Here is a 17676-nt window from a genome sequence, read left to right on the forward strand (position 1 = left end):
CTCCCCCTCTGTCCCACATAAACAGCAGCAAAGACCCCCTACTCCCTCTCTCCCCACACAAACAGCAACAAAGACCCTCTACTCCCCCTCTCCCTCGCACAGACAGCAGAAAAGACCCCCACACCCCCTCTCCCCCTCACAACCAGCAGCAAATACCCCCTACTCCCCCTCTCCCCATACAAACAGCAGCAAAGACCCCCTCCTCCCCCTCTCCCCCTCACAAACAGCAAAGACCCCCTCCTCCCCCTCTCCCCCTCACAAACAGCAAAGACCCTCTACTCCCCCTCTCCCTCACACAAACAGCAGTGAAGAATCCCTACTCCCCCCTCCCCCGTACAAACAGCAGCAAAGACCCCCTCCTCCCCCTCTCCCCCAATGAACAGCAGCAAAGACCCCCTACTCCCCCTTTCCCTCGCACAAACAGCAGCAAAGACCCCCAACTCCCCCTCTCCCCCGCACACAGCAGCAAAGACCCTCACTCCCCCTCTCCCCCACACAAACAGCAGCACAGACCCCCTCCTCCCCCTCTCCCCCAATGAACAGCAGCAAAGACCCCCTACTCCCCCTTTCCCTCACACAAACAGCAGCAAAGACCCCCACCCCCCTCCCCCGCACAAACAGCAGGAAAGACCCCCTACTCCCCCTCTCCCTGCACAAACAGCAAAGCAATGACCCTCCCCCTCCTCATCTCACTTACTTCTGCAAAACAACATCAGCACCCACTACCCACCAAGCAGGCAATGGCAAAGCCCCCAAGAAAGCCCATGATCTGCAGTACAACAAAAAGTAATCCGTCACCTGACAATTTGACATACTGCAGGCTCTCTCTCCCGAGTAAAGGGGCAGAGAGGTGTTCCCTTTCACCCAGTGAGAGGGGTGACACAACAAAACTAGCTGATTTGAAAAGATAAAGTCTGTCAAGTTGCTTTTTTCCACGTTTTCCAACTCGAGAATGAGCAACAAACTCTTCCACCAACAAGAGAAAGAGAGAGTGAGATTTGCCAAGTACAGAACCTCTGATAGCTGATCTGCTGCTCCCTGTGTTCTGTTGTCCCCTGTGACATGCGAGTCGGTGGCACTGGCGCAGAATCGGCCCATCCACCGGGCCGCGAAGCTGCAGAACTCCAAATGCACGCTAATCTTCTGGGCCTTGTCTTTGGGGATTCAAAAAGTGACCGGTCGTGAGTGTGTCCCATCACCACAAAGAACAGATGTTTGAGTGTAGCTCTAGATCAGGGTCTACGACAGAACCCCATCCACCCTGAAAAAGAAAAAGAAAGACATCAAAGGTAGATTAAGCTGTTTCCGCATACGAGCTGGAAGGATTTGCTGTTAAGTGTCTTTGTAGCTCTGCCGTTCAGTGTAGGCAAGTGTATGGTCATGCACTTTGGTAGAAGAAATAAAGCATATTTCATGGAGCAAATACATAATTTGGAGATGCAAAGGGTCTTTGGAGTCCTAGTGCAAGTTTCCTAACTTAAAGCTTAACTTTCTGATTGAGTTGATGGGAAGGAAGGCAGAGTAACACATGCAAAATGCAAGAGGAACTCAGCAGGTCAAGCAGCATCTATGGAGAGGTGTGTGGGAGGAGGGGATGAAGCCTCACCTGGTTTCACATATCACCTTATAGGAGCTTATGCGTTTCTTCTCATGTCACCATATTCTGTTTTCCGCCTCCAGCTTTTCCAGTTCTGATGAAAGGTCTAAGCCCAAAACGTCAACTGTTTATTCTTCTCCATAAATGCTGCTTAGACCATAAGACATAGTAGCAGAATTAGGCCATTCAGCCCATCATGGCTGATCCCAGATCCCATTCAACTCCATACATCTGCCCTCTCACTATATCCCTTGATGTCCCAGCCAATCAGGAATCTGTCAACTTCAGCTTCGAATATACCCACAGACTTGGCCTCCACCGCAGTCTGACAGAGCATTGCACAGATTCACAGTCTGGCTAAAAAAAAAAATCCTTCTTACCTCCTAAAAGGTTGCTCCTCAATTTTGGGGCTGTGCCTTCTAGTTCTGGATACCTCCACCATAGGAAACATGCTCTCCTCATCCACCTTATCTAGTCTTTTCAGTATTCTATAGGTCTTAATGAAATCCCCACACATTCTTCTAAATTTCAGTGAGTACAGGCCCAAAGCTGCCAAATGCTCCTCATATGTTAACCCTTTCATTCCTGGGATCATCCTCCTGAACCTCCTCTGGACTCTCTCCAATGACAGTACATCCTTTCTGAGATAAGGGGTCCAAAACTGATGAAAGTACTTCAAATGCAGCCGGACTAGTGTCTTATAAAGCTCCAGCATTATTTCCTTGTTTTTATATTGTATTCCCCTTAAAATAAATGGCAACATTGCATTTGTTGTCTTTACCACAGACTCGAGCTGTGAATTAAACTTCTGGGAGTCTTGCATGAGAACTCCTAAGTCCCTTTGCACCTCTGATGTTTGAATTTTCTCCCCAGTTAGATAATAGTCTGCACTATTATTGCTTTTACCAAAATGCAATATCATACTTTTCCCAGCACTGTATTCCATCGGCCACTTTTTTGCCCATTCTTCCAACTTGTCTAAGTCCTGCTGCAATCACATTGTTTCCTCAGCACTGCCTACCCCTCCACCTATCTTTGTATCATCTGCAAACTTTGCCACAATGCAGTCAATTCCATCATCTAAATCATTGACAAACAATGTGAAAAGTAGCTGTCCCAATACTGACCCTTGAGGAACACCACTAGTCCCTGCAACCAACCTGAAAAGGCCCCCTGTATTCCCACTCACTGATTCCTGCCTGTCAGCCATTCCTCTATCCATGCCAGTATCTTTCCTGTAACACCATAGGATCTTATCTTGTTAAGCAGCCTCATGTGGGGCACCTTGTCAAATCCCTTCTGAAAATCTAAGTAAATGACATCCTCTCCTTTGTCCATCCTGCTTGTTACTTCCTTGAAGAATTCTAACAGATTTATCAGACAAGATTTCCCTTTACAGAAACCATGTGCAGTTTGACTTATTTTATCATTAGTCTCCGAGTACCCTGAAACCTCGTCCTTAATAATGGACTCCAACACTTTCCCAACCACTGAGGTTAGGCTATCTGGCTTCTAATTTCCTCTCTTTTGTCTTCACCCTTAAAGAGTGGAGTGACATTCGCAATCTTCCAGTCCTCCGTGACCATGCCAGAATCAAGTGATTCTTGAGAAATCCTGACCAATGCATCCATTATCTCTTCAGTAACCTCTTTCAGGACTCTGGAACATAGTCCATCTGGTCCAGTAACTTATCCACCTTAAGACCTTTGAGTTTGCTGAGCACTTTTTCCTTTGTAATAGCAATGACACTCACTCCTGCTCCCTGACACTCATGGACCTCTGGCACACAGCTAGTGTCTTCCACAGTAAAGACTGAAGCAAAGTACTTATTAAGTTCATCTACCATTTCTTTGTCTCCCATTACTAACTCACCAGCATCATTTTCCAGTGGTCCAATATCAACTCTCACCTCCCTTTTATTCTTTATATAACTGAAAAACTTCTGGTATCCTGCTTTATATTATTACTAGTTTGTCTTCATATTTAATCTTTTCCCTTCTTTATAGCTTTTTTAAGTGCCTTTCGTTGGATTTTAAAAACTTTCCAATCCTCCAACTTCCCACACCTTATATCCCTTTCCTTGGCCTTTATGCATTCCCTAACTTTCCTTGTCAGTCACAGTTGCCTAGCTTTGCCATTTGAGAACTACTTCTGTGGAACTATTCCCAGAAGCTGTTCTGCTGTCAACCCTGCCAGTATCCCCATCCAATCCACCTGGGCAAGCTCCTCTCTCATGCCTCTGTAATTTCCTTTATTCCATTGTGATACTGATACATGTAACTTGTGCTTCTCCCTCTCAAATTGCAGTATGAATTCAGTCATATTATGATCACTGCCTCCTAAGGGTTATAGAAACATAGAAAATAGGTGCAGGAGTAGGCCATTTGGCCCTTTGAGCCTGCACTACCATTCAGTATGATCATGGCTGATCATCCAACTTAGGACCCTGTACCTGCCCTCTCTCCATACCCCCTGATCCCTTTAGCCACAAGGGCCATACCTAACTCCCTCATAAATATAGCCAATGAACTGGCCTCAACTGTTTCCTGTGGCAGAGAATTCCACAGATTTACCATTCTCTGTGTGAAGAAGTTTTTCCTCATCTCGGTCCTAAAAGGCTTCCCCTCTATCCTCAAACTGTGACCCCTTGTTCTGGACTTCCCCAATATTGGGAACAATCTTCCTACATCTAGCCTGTCCAATCCCTTTAGAATTTTATATGTTTCAATCAGATCCCCCCTCAAGCTTCTAAATTCCAGAGAGTATAAGCCTAGTCGATCCAGTCTTTCTTCATATGAAAGTCCTGCCATCCCAGGAATCAATCTGGTGAACCTTCTTTGTACTCCCTCTATGGCAAGAATGTCTTTCCTCAGATTAGGGGTCCAAAACTGCACACAATACTCCAGGTGTGGTCTCACTAAGGCCTTGTACAACTGCAGTAGTACCTGCCTGCTCCTATACTCGAATCCTCTTGCTATGAATGTTGGCATACCATTCGCCTTTTTCACCTCTTGCTGTACCAGCATGCCCACTTTCAATGACTGGTGTACATTGACACCCAGGTCTCGTTGTACCTCCCCTTTTCCTAATCGGCCACCAGTCAGATAATAATCTGTTTTCCTGTTCTTGCCACCAAAGTGGATAACCTCACATTTATCCACATTAAATTGTATCTGCCATGAATTTGGCCACTCATCTAACTTATCCAAGTCACCCTGCATCCTCTTAGCATCCTCCTCACAGCCAACACTGCCGCCCAGCTTCGTGTCACCCGCAAACTTGGAGATGCTGCATTTAATTCCCTCGTCTAAGTCATTAATATATATTGTAAACAACTGGGGTCCCAGCACTGAGCCTTGCGGTACCCCACTGGTCACTGCCTGCCATCCTGAAAAGGTCCCGTTTATTCCCACTCTTTGCTTCCTGTCTGCCAGCCAATTCTCTATCCACATCAATACCATACCCCCAATACCGTGTGCTTTAAGTTTGCACACCAATCTCCTGTGTGGGACCTTGTCAAAAGCCTTTTGAAAATCCAAATATACCACATCCACTCGTTCTCCCCTATCCACTCTGCTAGTTACATCCTCAAAAAATTCTATGAGATTCGTCAGGCATGATTTTCCTTTCACAAATCCATGCTGACTTTGTCCGATGATTTCACAGCTTTCCAAATGTGCTGTTAACACATCTTTGATAACTGACTCTAGCATTTTCCCCACCACTGATGTCAGGCTAACCGGTCTATAATTCCCTGCTTTTTCTCTCCCTCCTTTTTTAAAAAGCGGGGTTACATTAGCCACCCTCCAATCCTCAGGAACTAATCCAGAATCTGAAGAGTTTTGAAAAATTTATCACTAAAGCATCTACTATTTCTTGGGCTACTTCCTTAAGCACTCTGGGATGCAGACCATCTGGCCCTGGGTATTTATCTGCCTTTAATCCCTTCAATTTACCTAACACCACTTCCCTACTAACATGTATTTCCTTCAGTTCCTCCATCCCACTAGACCCTTGGTCCCCTACTATTTCCGGAAGATTATTTATGTCCTCCTTCGTGAAGACAGAACCAAAGTAATTATTCAATTGGTCTGCCATGTCCTTGTTCCCCATGATCAATTCACCTGTTTCTGACTGTAAGGGACCTACATTTGTCTTAACCAATCTTTTTCTTTTCACATATCTATAAAAGCTTTTACAGTCAGTTTTTATGTTCCCTACCAGCTTTCTCTCATAATCATTTTTCCCTTTCCTAATTAAGCCCTTTGTCCTCCTCTGCTGGACTCTGAATTTCTCCCAGTCCTCAGGTGTGCCGCTTTTTCTGGCTAATTTGTATGTTTCTTCTTTGGAATGGATACTATCCCTAATTTCCCTTGTCATCCTCGGGTGCACTATCTTCCCTGGTTTAGTCTTTTGCCAAACTGGGATGAACAATTGTTGTAGTTCATCCATGCGATCTTTAAATGCTTGCCATTGCGTATCCACCGTCAACCTTTTAAGTGTCATTTGCCAGTCTATCTTAGCTAATTCACGTCTCATACCTTCAAAGTTACCCCTCTTTAAGTTCAGAACCTTTGTTACTGAATTAACTATGTCACTCTCCATCTTAAGGAAGAATTCCACCATATTATGGTCACTCTTACCCAAGGGGCCTCGCATGACAAGATTGCTAATTAACCCTTCCTCATTGCTCAAAACCCCGTCTGAAATGACCTGCTGTCTGGTTGGTTCCTCGACATGTTGGTTCAGAAAACCATCCCGCATACATTCCAAGAAATCCTCTTCCTCAGCACCTTTACCAATTTGGTTCACCCAATCTATATGTAGATTGAAGTCACCCATTATAACTGCTGTTCCTTTATTGCATGCGTTTCTAATTTCTTATTTAATGCCATCCCCAACCTCACTACTACTGTTAGGTGGCCTGTACACAACTCCCACTAACATTTTCTGCCCCTTAGTGTTGTGCAGCTCTACCCATATTGATTCCACATCCTCCCGGCTAACGTCCTTCCTTTCTATTGCGTTAATCTCCTCTCTAACCAGCAATGTCACCTCACCTCCTTTTCTTTCATGTCTATCCCTCCTGAATATTGAATATCCCTGAATGTTGAGCTCCCATCCTTGGTCACCCTGGAGCCATGTCTCTGTGATCCCAACTATATCATATTCATTAATAACTATCTGCACATTCAATTCATCCACCTTGTTCTGAATGCTCCTTGCATTGACACACAAAGCCTTCAGGCTTGCTTTTACAACACTCTTAGCCCTTATACAATTATGTTGAAAAGTGGCCCTTTTTGATTTTTGCCCTGGATTTGCCGGCCTGCCACTTTTACTTTTCACCTTACTACTTTTTGCTTCTACCCTCATTTTACACCCCTCTGTCTCTCTGTACTTGTTCCCATCCCCCTGCCACATTAGCTTAAATCCTCCTTAACAACAGTAGCAAATGCTTCCCCTAGGACATTGGTTCCAGTCCAGCCCAGGTGCAGACCGTCCTGTTTGTACCGGTCCCAGCTCCTCCAGAACTGGTTCCAATGCCCCAGAAATTTGAATCCCTCCCCCTTGCACCATTTTTCAAGCCACATATTCATCTGAAATATCCTTCTATTTCTACTCTGACTAGCACGTGGCACTGGTAGTAATCCAGAGATTATTACCTTTGTGGTCCTACTTTTTAGTTTATCTCCTAACTCCCTAAATTCACCTTGTAGGACTGCATCCCGTTTTTACCTATATCGTTGGTACCTATGTGCTCCTTTATGTTAAGCTGACTAATAAAATCTGGGTTATCACTCAACACCCAATCAGCATCTCCAAGTTTGCGGATGACACGAAGCTGGGTGGCAGTGTTAGCTGTGAGGAGGATGCTAAGAGGATGCAGGGTGACTTGGATAGGTTAGGTGAGTGGGCAAATTCATGGCAGATGCAATTTAATGTGGATAAATGTGAGGTTAACCACTTTGGTGGCAAGAACAGGAAAACAGATTATTATCTGAATGGTGGCCAATTAGAAAAAGGGGAGGTACAACGAGACCTGGGTGTCATTATACACCAGTCATTGAAAGTGGGCATGCAGGTACAGCAGGTGGTGAAAAAGGTGAATGGTATGCTGGCATTCATAGCAAGAGGATTCGAGTACAGGAACAGGGAGGTACTACTGCAGTTGTACAAGGCCTTGGTGAGACCACACCTAGAGTATTGTGTGCAGTTTTGGTCCCCTAATCTGAGGAAAGACATTCTTGCCATAGAGGGAGTACAAAGAAGGTTCACCAGATTGATTCCTGGGATGGCAGGACTTTCATATGAAGAAAGACTGGATCGACTAGCCTTATACTCTCTGGAATTTAGAAGATTGAGGGGGGATCTGATTGAAACGTATAAAATTCTAAAGGGATTGGACAGGCTAGATACAGGAAGATTGTTCCCAATGTTGGGGAAGTCCAGAACGAGGGGTCGCAGTTTGAGGATAAAGGGGAAGCCTTTTAGGACTGAGATTAGGAAAAACTTCTTCACACAGAGAGTGGTGAATCTGTGGAATTCTCTGCCACAGGAAACAGTTGAAGCCAGTTCATTGGCTAAATTTAAGAGGGAGTTAGATATGGCCCTTGTGGCTAAAGGGATCAGGGGGTACACAGTGAAGGCAGGTACACGGTTCTGAGTTGGATGATCAGCCATGATCGTTCTGAATGGCTCGAAGGGCCGAATGGCCTACTCCTGCACCCATTTTCTATGTTTCTCTGTTCTATGACCTTTCCCCGAGTAGGCTTGAGCACAAGCTGCTCTAAAAAACCATCTTGTAGCCATTCAACAAATTCCCTCTCTTGCGATCAGGCACCAACCAGATTTTCCCAATCTCCTTGCATATTGAAGTCCCCCATTACAATTGTGATATTATCCTTATTACATCCCTTTTCCAGTCCCCTTTACAATCTCAACCATACAGGCTACTATGTGGTGGCCTAAACATGATTCCCATAATGATTTTTTTTACCCTTGCTGTTACTTAACTACACCCACAAAGATTTGACATTCTCTGACCCAATATCACCTCTTTCTAAAGATGTAATTCCATCTCTTTCCAACAGAGCCACGCCACCGCCTATGCCTTCCTGCCTGTCCTTTAGATACAAAGTATATCCTTTGGTGTTAATTTCCTAACTATGACCTTCTTTCAGCCACGACTCAATGATGTCCACATCGTCATACCGACCAATATCTAATTACACCATGAGTTCATCCACCCTATTCTGAATGCTACATGCATTTACGTTTGTAAATACAGCACCTTCAGTCCTGCGTTCTTGTCCCTTGTGAATTTTGCCTCTGTGGTACAACTTTGCTCTGTCTGCATTTGTACCCAGTCATTGGCTTGTCCTTCCTTACATTCATATTACATATTATGTCATCTACTTGTAAGCCTGCTGGCTCACCCTCAGCTCGATCATACTGATTCCCATCCCCCTGTCATATTAGTTTAAGCCACTCCTTGACCTGATTTCCTCCAGCATTCTGTTTGTGTTGCTCTGGATTTCCAGCAACTGTAGATTTTCTTGTGTTTATTAGTAAGGAAGGGAAATGTAATATTATCAGAGGACTAGAATATAAAAACAAGGATATAATCCTGAGACTTTATAAGACATTGGTCAGACCACATTTGGAGTATTGTGAGCAGCTTTGGTCCCATACCTAAGAAGGGATGTGTTGCCATTGGAGAAGGTACCGGGATTTATGAGAATTATCCCAGAAGTGAAAGGGCTAACATATTGTGTTTGATGGCTGTGGGACTGTGCTCACTGCATGCTTAGGAGAATGAAGGGGGATCTGGTTAAAATCTACTGAATATTGAAAGGCCTGGATAGACTGGACGTGGAGAGGATGTTTCCAATGGTGGGAGAATCTAGAGCGAGAGAGCACAGATTCAGAATAGAAGGGTGCCCATTTAGAAACATAGAAACATAGAAACATAGAAAATAGGTGCAGGAGTAGGCCATTCGGCCCTTCGAGCCTGCACCGCCATTTATTATGATCATGGCTGATCATCCAACTCAGAACCCAGCCTTCCCTCCATACCCCCTGACCCCTGTAGCCACAAGGGCCATATCTAACTTCCTTTTAAACATAGCTAATGAACTGGCCTCAACAGTTTGCTGTGGCAGAGAATTCCACAGATTCACCACTCTCTGTGTGAAGAAGTTTTTCCTAACCTCGGTCCTAAAAGGCTTCCCCTCTATCCTCAAACTGTGACCCCTCGTTCTAGACCTCCCCAACATCGGGAACAATCTTCCTGCATCTAGCCTGTCCAATCCCTTTAGGATCTTATACGTTTCAATCAGATCCCCCCTCAATCTTCTAAATTCCAACGAGTACAAGCCCAGTTCATCCAGTCTTTCTTCATATGAAAGACCTGCCATCCCAGGAATCAATCTGGTGAACCTTCTTTGTACTCCCTCTATGGCAAAGATGTCTTTCCTCAGATTAGGGGACCAAAACTGCACACAATACTCCAGGTGTGGTCTCACCAAGGCCTTGTACAACTGCAGTAGTACCTCCCTGCTCCTGTACTCGAATCCTCTCGCTATAAATGCCAGCATACCGTTCGCCTTTTTCACCGCCTGCTGTACCTGCATGCCCACTTTCAATGACTGGTGTATAATGACACCCAGGTCTCGTTGCACCTCCCCTTTTCCTAATCGGCCACCATTCAGATAATAATCTGTTTTCCTATTTTTGCCACCAAAGTGGATAACTTCACATTTATCCACATTAAATTGCATCTGCCATGAGTTTGCCCACTCACCCAACCTATCCAAGTCACCCTGCATCCTCTTAGCATCCTCCTCACTGCTAACACTGCCACCCAGCTTCGTGTCATCCGCAAACTTGGAGATGCTGCATTTAATTCCCTCATCCAAGTCATTAATATATATTGTAAACAACTGGGGTCCCAGCACTGAGCCTTGCGGTACCCCACTAGTCACCGCCTGCCATTCTGAAAAGGTCCCGTTTATTCCCACTCTTTGCTTCCTGTCTGCTAACCAATTCTCCACCCACACCAATACCTTACCCCCAATACCGTGTGCTTTAAGTTTGCACACTAATCTCCTATGTGGGACCTTGTCAAAAGCCTTTTGAAAATCCAAATATACCACATCCACTGGTTCTCCCCTATCCACTCTACTAGTTACATCCTCAAAAAATTCTATGAGATTCGTCAGACATGATTTTCCTTTCACAAATCCATGCTGACTTTGTCCGATCATTTCACCGCTTTCCAAATGTGCTGTTATCACATCCTTGATAACTGACTCCAGCAGTTTCCCCACCACCGACGTTAGGCTAACCGGCCTATAATTCCCCGGTTTCTCTCTCCCTCCTTTTTTAAAAAGTGGGGTTACATTAGCCACCCTCCAATCCTCAGGAACTAGTCCAGAATCTAACGAGTTTTGAAAAATTATCACTAATGCATCCACTATTTCTTGGGCCACTTCCTTAAGCACTCTGGGATGCAGACCATCTGGCCCTGGGGATTTATCTGCCTTCAATCCCTTCAATTTACCTAACACCACTTCCCTACTAACATGTATTTCGCTCAGTTCCTCCATCTCACTGGACCCTCTGTCCCTTACTATTTCTGGAAGATTATTTATGTCCTCCTTAGTGAAGACAGAACCAAAGTAATTATTCAATTGGTCTGCCATGTCCTTGCTCCCCATAATCAATTCACCTGTTTCTGTTTGCAGGGGACCTACATTTGTCTTTATCAGTCTTTTCCTTTTTACATATCTATAAAAGCTTTTACAGTCCGTTTTTATGTTCTCTGCCAGTTTTCTCTCATAATCTTTTTTCCCCTTCCTAATTAAGCCCTTTGTCCTCCTCTGCTGAACTCTGAATTTCTCCCAGTCCTCAGGTGAGCCACTTTCTCTGGCTAATTTGTATGCTACTTCTTTGGAATTGATACTATCCCTAATTTCTCTTGTCAGCCACGGGTGCACTACCTTCCTTGATTTATTCTTTTGCCAAACTGGGATGAACAATTGTTGTAGTTCATCCATGCAACCTTTAAATGCCTGCCATTGCATATCCACCGTCAATCCTTGAAGTGTCATTTGCCAGTCTATCTTAGCTAATTCATGTCTCATACCTTCAAAGTTACCCCTCTTTAAGTTCAGAACCTTTGTTTCTGAATTAACTACGTCACTCTCCATGTTAATGAAGAATTCCACCATATTATGGTCACTCTTACCCAAGGGGCCTCTCACGACAAGATCGCTAATTAACCCTTCCTCATTGCTCAAAACCCAGTCCAGAATAGCCTGCTCTCTAGTCGGTTCCTCGACATGTTGGTTCAAAAAACCATCCCGCATACATTCCAAGAAATCCTCTTCCTCAGCACCTTTACCAATTTGGTTCACCCAGTCTACATGTAGATTGAAGTCACCCATTATAACTGCTGTTCCTTTATTGCACACATTTCTAATTTCCTGTTTAATACCATCTCCGACCTCACTACTACTGTTAGGTGGCCTGTACACAACTCCCACCAGCGTCTTCTGCCCCTTAGTGTTACGCAGCTCTACCCATATCGATTCCACATCTTCCCGGCTTATGTCCTTCCTTTCTATTGCGTTAATCTCTTTTTTAACCAGCAACGCCACCCCACCTCCCCTTCCTTCGTGTCTATCCCTCCTGAATATTGAATATCCCTGAACGTTGAGCTCCCATCCCTGGTCACCCTGGAGCCATGTCTCTGTGATCCCAACTATATCATAATCATTAATAACAATCTGCACTTTCAATTCATCCACCTTATTACGAATGCTCCTTGCATTGACACATAAAGCCTTCAGGCACTCTTTTACAACTCTCTTAGCCCTTTAGAAGGAAGATGAAGAATTTCTGGAGCCAGAGGGTGGTGAATCTGTGGAATTCATTGCCACAGGTGACTGTGAAGACCAAGTTATTGGGTATATTTAAAGCAGAGATTAAAGTGTACTTGATTAGTAAGGGTGTCAAAGGTGACAGGTGGATGGCAGGAGAAGGGGGTTAAGAATGGTGGAGAAGCTCGCTGCACCGAGTGGCCTGTAATTCTGCTCCTCTGTCCCACGGTCTTCACACTAAATAATAGAACCTAGGGGTCGTTGATTGGAATGTGGGTCATAGAATGGGATTAGTGTAAATTGGTGCTTGTTGGTGTGGACCAAAAGGCCAATTTCCATGCTGTATGACTGAGTTCGGCACCTCATTGGCGGCCTGGGAATGTCACAGCTAGCATAACGCTTTACAGTGACAGCAACTCGGGTTCAGTCTTGCTGTTATCCATGAGGAGTTCGTACATTCTCCCTGTGACCGCATGGGTTTCTCCCCATGCTACGGTTTCCTCCCACGTTCCAAAGACGCATGGGTTCGGAAAGGGTTAGTAAGTTGTGTGCATGCTAGGTTGGTGACACTGTGTACACCCAGCACATCCTCAGACTGTGAAGGACATTGATCCAAAAAACACATTTCACTATGTTTCAATGTACATGTTACAAGTAAAGCTAATTTTCTATCTTTGATATAACCAGATATTCAGATTTTTTTTAATAGCACATGAACAGGCCCTCCGGCCCACAATGTTGTGCTGAACCAATTAAACTAGGTAATCAGATGGCCAACTAAACTAATCCCCTATACCTACACAATGTCCATATCCTTTCATTTGTGTGCTTATCTGAACATACCTTACAAGTCTCTAATGTATCTGCTTTGACCACCACCCCAGGCAGCACATTCTAGGCATCCACCACTCTCTGTTTTTATATAAAAAAAACAAGCAAGCAAACTTGCCCCTCATATTTCCTTTGAAATTACCTCTCTCACCTTAATGCATGCCCTCTGGTATTGGACATTTCGATCCTGGGAAGAGGTACTGTCTATCTATCCCTCTCAGATCTCCCCTCAGCCTCTGCCGTCTCTGAGAAAACAACCCAAGTTTGTCAACCTCTCATTACTGCACATGAGCTCCAATCCAGGCAACATCCCGGAAAACCTCTTCCGCACCCTCTCCAAAACCTTGTCATCCTTCCTATAATGGGCAACTAGAACTACATGTAATACTCTAGATGCGGCCTAACTGGAGTTTTGTAAAGCTGCAGCATAACTTCTTTTTAACTAAGTGCCTCGACTAATAAATGCCATATGCATTCTCAACCACCCTATCAACCTGCGTATCCAATTTCAGGGAGCTATGAGCTTGGACCCCAAGGTCCCTTTGCTCATCAAAGGGTCCTGCCTTATAACAGTGTACTGTCTCCTTACGTTCGACACTATCCATAACACCACCAATCTTCGTATCGTCTGCACACTTACTAAATCACCCATCTACATTTTCATCCAGATTATTTATATGTATAAAAAACAGCAGAGGTCCCGGTATGGATCCCTGTGAAATACCACAAATAATAGACCTCCAGCGGTCACCACCCCCTATCTCCTATGGAAAAACTAGTTATGAATCCAAATGGCAAATTCACCATGGATCCCATAAATATTAATCTTCTCGATGAGGGACGTTGTCAAGTGCCACATAGACAACATCCACAGCTCTACCTTCATCAATCACCTTTGCCCCTTGTCAAAAAACTCAATCAAGTTAATAAGACATGACTTTCCCCGGCCAAAGCCTTGCTGGTGCTCCCTAATTAAGCCATGGTCTTCTAAATGCTCATAAATACTATCTCTAAGAATACTGTCCAGTAACTTCCCTACACTGATGTGAGACTCACTGGTCTATAGTTTTCAGGGTTATCCGTGGTTCACTTCCTGAATAATGGAACAAGGTTAGCTACACACCAATCCAATGTGACCTTGTCTGTGGCTAGAGAGGATGTAAAGATATTGGTCAATTCCCCAGCAATCTCTTGTCTTGCCTCTCTCAATAACCTGGAGTAAATCCCATCTGGCTCTGGAGACTTATCGACTTGAATGCTCTTTAAGTGGCCCCATACTGCGTCCATCTTTAATTCAATATGCCCTAGCATCTTCATAAGATCAACACTGATCTCCCTATCCTCCATGTCCTAGATGAATACTGGTGGAAAGTACTTACTAAAGACCTCACCTACATCCTCTGCATCCAAGCACATGTTCTCCCCTTATCCTTCTTGCTTTTGATCTGTGGATAGAAAGGTGCCTTCATGAACAAGTCCCATTTGCCTGCATTTGGCCCATATCCCTCTGAACCTTTCCTATCCATGGACCTGTCCAGATCCCATAAATGTGGTAATAGTACTCTTGACCACTTCCTCTGGCAGCCCATTCTAAATACTCTGCACCCTGTGAGGGGGGAGAAAACTGGTCCTGGAAATCCCTTTAAATCCACCTCCTCTCAACTTAAACGTATGTATCCTACTTTTAGACTCTATTTCCCTGGGGGAAAAGACTGATCGTCCACCTACATGCTTTTATAAACTTTTATCTGGTCACCCCTTGGCTCCTTAACCCCAGGGGAAACAGTTCCAGCCTCCCCTCAAGCCCTCCAGTCCTGGCAACGTCCACGTGATCCTTTTCTGCATCATCTAGCTTGATCACCTCCTTCCTGTGGCGTGGCAATTAGAACGATACAGAATGTTCCAGGAGCTGTAGCTTGTTCTGTCCAATGAAGGCAAGTATGCCATTCGCCTTCTTCAGCACCTTGCCTACCTGTCAGGGAATTCTGTGCATCTAGATCTGTTGTACAGCACTCCTAGGGCCTTGTAATTGCCTGTATTCTGTCCTTGTTCAATAATCCAAAATGCATAACTTAACGTTGTCTGCATTAAATTCTATCTGCCGTTCCATTGCCTCCTTTCCCAGTTTATTTAATTATCTATTGAGATACAGCACGGAAGAGGCCCTTCCTACTCTTTGAACCACACTGCCCACCAACTCCCGATTGATATTTTTTTTTAACCCTAGCCTAATCATGGGACAGTTTGGGTTGCCAACTTTCTCACTCCCAAATAAGAGACAAAAGTAGCAGTCTTGTGTTTACCCCAGGAAAGACTGTCATGACCATGAAGCCTTGCGTGGGCACCTGTGTGCGCATGCGTGTACGTGCCGATTTTTTTTTCTACAAATCGGTTTTGTCTTAATCTTCCCGATTGTTTTAAGTGAAACTACACTGTACATACATTATTTCTACTTTATGTAGGTTGTGTATTTATCATATCGTTCCTGCTTTTACTATATGTTAGTGTTATTTTAGGTTTTATGTGTTATTTGGTATGATTTGGTAGATTTTTTTTGGGTCTGAAAACATTCAAAAATTTTTTCCATATAAGTTAATGGTAATTGCTTCTTCAGTTTACACCATTACGGCTTACAAATGGTTTCATAGGAACGCTCTACCTTAGTGGGGGAAATACGGAACAAGGGCGGTCCCACATGAGACAAACCAATTTAGCCCAATATACGGGATGTCCTGGCAAATACGGGACAGTTGGCAACCCTAGTTTATAATGACCAATTAACCTACCAACCGGTACATCCTTGGGCTTTGGGAGTGCACCCAGAGGAAATGCTGGCGGTCACGGGGAGAACGTACAAGCTCCTCGCAGGCAGTAGCGGGAAATGAACCGGGATCACCTGTACTGTCAAGTGTTGTTATGTAATTCATATTTTGTACTGCTAAGTGTTGGAATTAATGTTTCAATAATATTTGAGTAATCTTGTATAGATATATATATTATAATCTGATTAACATTTAAGAGGTGCTTCGATAGATACATGGAAGGGTGGGGTTTGGAGTGACATGGGGTGAACACAGCCAACTGGGACTAGCAGGGAAGATGCTTTGGCCTAGATAATTTGGGCCAAAGGGCTGCTTCCATCCTCTATAAATGTATAACTCTGTTAATTGTTGCTTTGTTGCCAGCAGGATGTTGCAGACTCTGAGTGACTGGTTTTGGTGGGATGACCTGTGGCTTCCCCGAAATCTGACCTGGGATGATCTCCAGGATAGAGATGGCTTTGTTTATGCAAAGGTCTCTCATTTGTACGTCACCATCCTCTATGCTGTACTACTTATGATGGTTCGGCACTTCTTTGAAAGGTAACGTCTTTTCTTGTCTAAAGTTGTAGAGTTTGTGCAACAAGAATATCGTGAGACAAAGGGAAGTGTTATGCAGAGACATTAGAGACTTCAGATGCTGGAATCCGCAGCAAGGAACAATCTGCTAGAAGAACCTAGTGGCTCGAGGCAGCATCTGTAGGCGTAGAGTGGGATGGAATTATTGATGTTCTGGACAGACCTTTCTCATGTAGGGTTTCAAGCCAAAATGTCAACAATTCTTCCTTCCCTCCCACAGATGCCATTTGATCCACTGAGTTCCTGTTGCTGGAAATGACAGATCACTGGACAGAAGCAGTCACTACTGGGTGGTAGAGGGCAGCGGTGAGGGGACCCCTTGATTAGCAAATTTAAATTAATCTGCCCTTTGCTTGGTTTCTTTTTTAAAGCCAAATGTTAACCCAGACTGATTAAATGTGTGAGCAACATGTATAAAGACAACAGTTAATTCCTGCAAACACAGGAAGCTCATTAAATGAGCTATAAAGTGTGAAAGGAAAATTTACGAGAAGCTTGGATTGTCTAGAGCGGGGAGCTTCCACACTGCCGGCCAGCCTTGCTGCTGTTCACAAAATGAAGGCTGGGTCGGAAAAAATGGGGACGCAAGTGAGTAATGGGCCATAAGGGAGGAAGCAGAGTAGTTCGGTCACATCTGAGAAGGAGAAATACCCAGTGAATTCTGGTTAATTGGGGCACATCAGGACCAGTCCATTTTGGCCCAATTAAGTAGCTGCCTGAATTAGCCATAGTTTCATGGAAATAATTAAAAAGGTATAAAAAGAAAAATACTGTTTAACTGAGTCATAAATTATGTATTTATTTAAGTGAAAAACAGAACAAATTAGAATACCATCAATACTACTACAATACTATAAAACTGTATATTAGTTCCTAACAGTTATTGAGGGAGGATTTCATTCAGTGTATGCTACATTGTTCTTTTGACTATAAATGAGCAAAATCATTGTGGACACCATGCAGA

At 44.2% G+C, this 17676-nt stretch overlaps 1 protein-coding gene across 3 annotated transcripts in view; it reads left to right on the plus strand.

The window, feature by feature from the left end:
- LOC134355634 (ceramide synthase 2-like) overlaps positions 1 to 17676 on the plus strand; it is an 84940-nt gene that overhangs the window by 12138 nt on the left and 55126 nt on the right. For 2 of the 3 annotated variants that reach the window (XM_063065817.1, XM_063065818.1), the window contains exon 2: positions 16503 to 16676. In XM_063065817.1, the coding sequence (XP_062921887.1) occupies positions 16504 to 16676 (173 nt within the window). In that variant the 5' untranslated portion in view covers position 16503. Of the gene's footprint in view, positions 1 to 16499; positions 16677 to 17676 lie in introns of all 3 variants that reach the window. The other variant, XM_063065819.1, reaches the window with a different exon arrangement.

Source organism: Mobula hypostoma, chromosome 13, assembly GCF_963921235.1.
Source record: "Mobula hypostoma chromosome 13, sMobHyp1.1, whole genome shotgun sequence".
NCBI lineage: Eukaryota > Metazoa > Chordata > Chondrichthyes > Myliobatiformes > Myliobatidae > Mobula > Mobula hypostoma.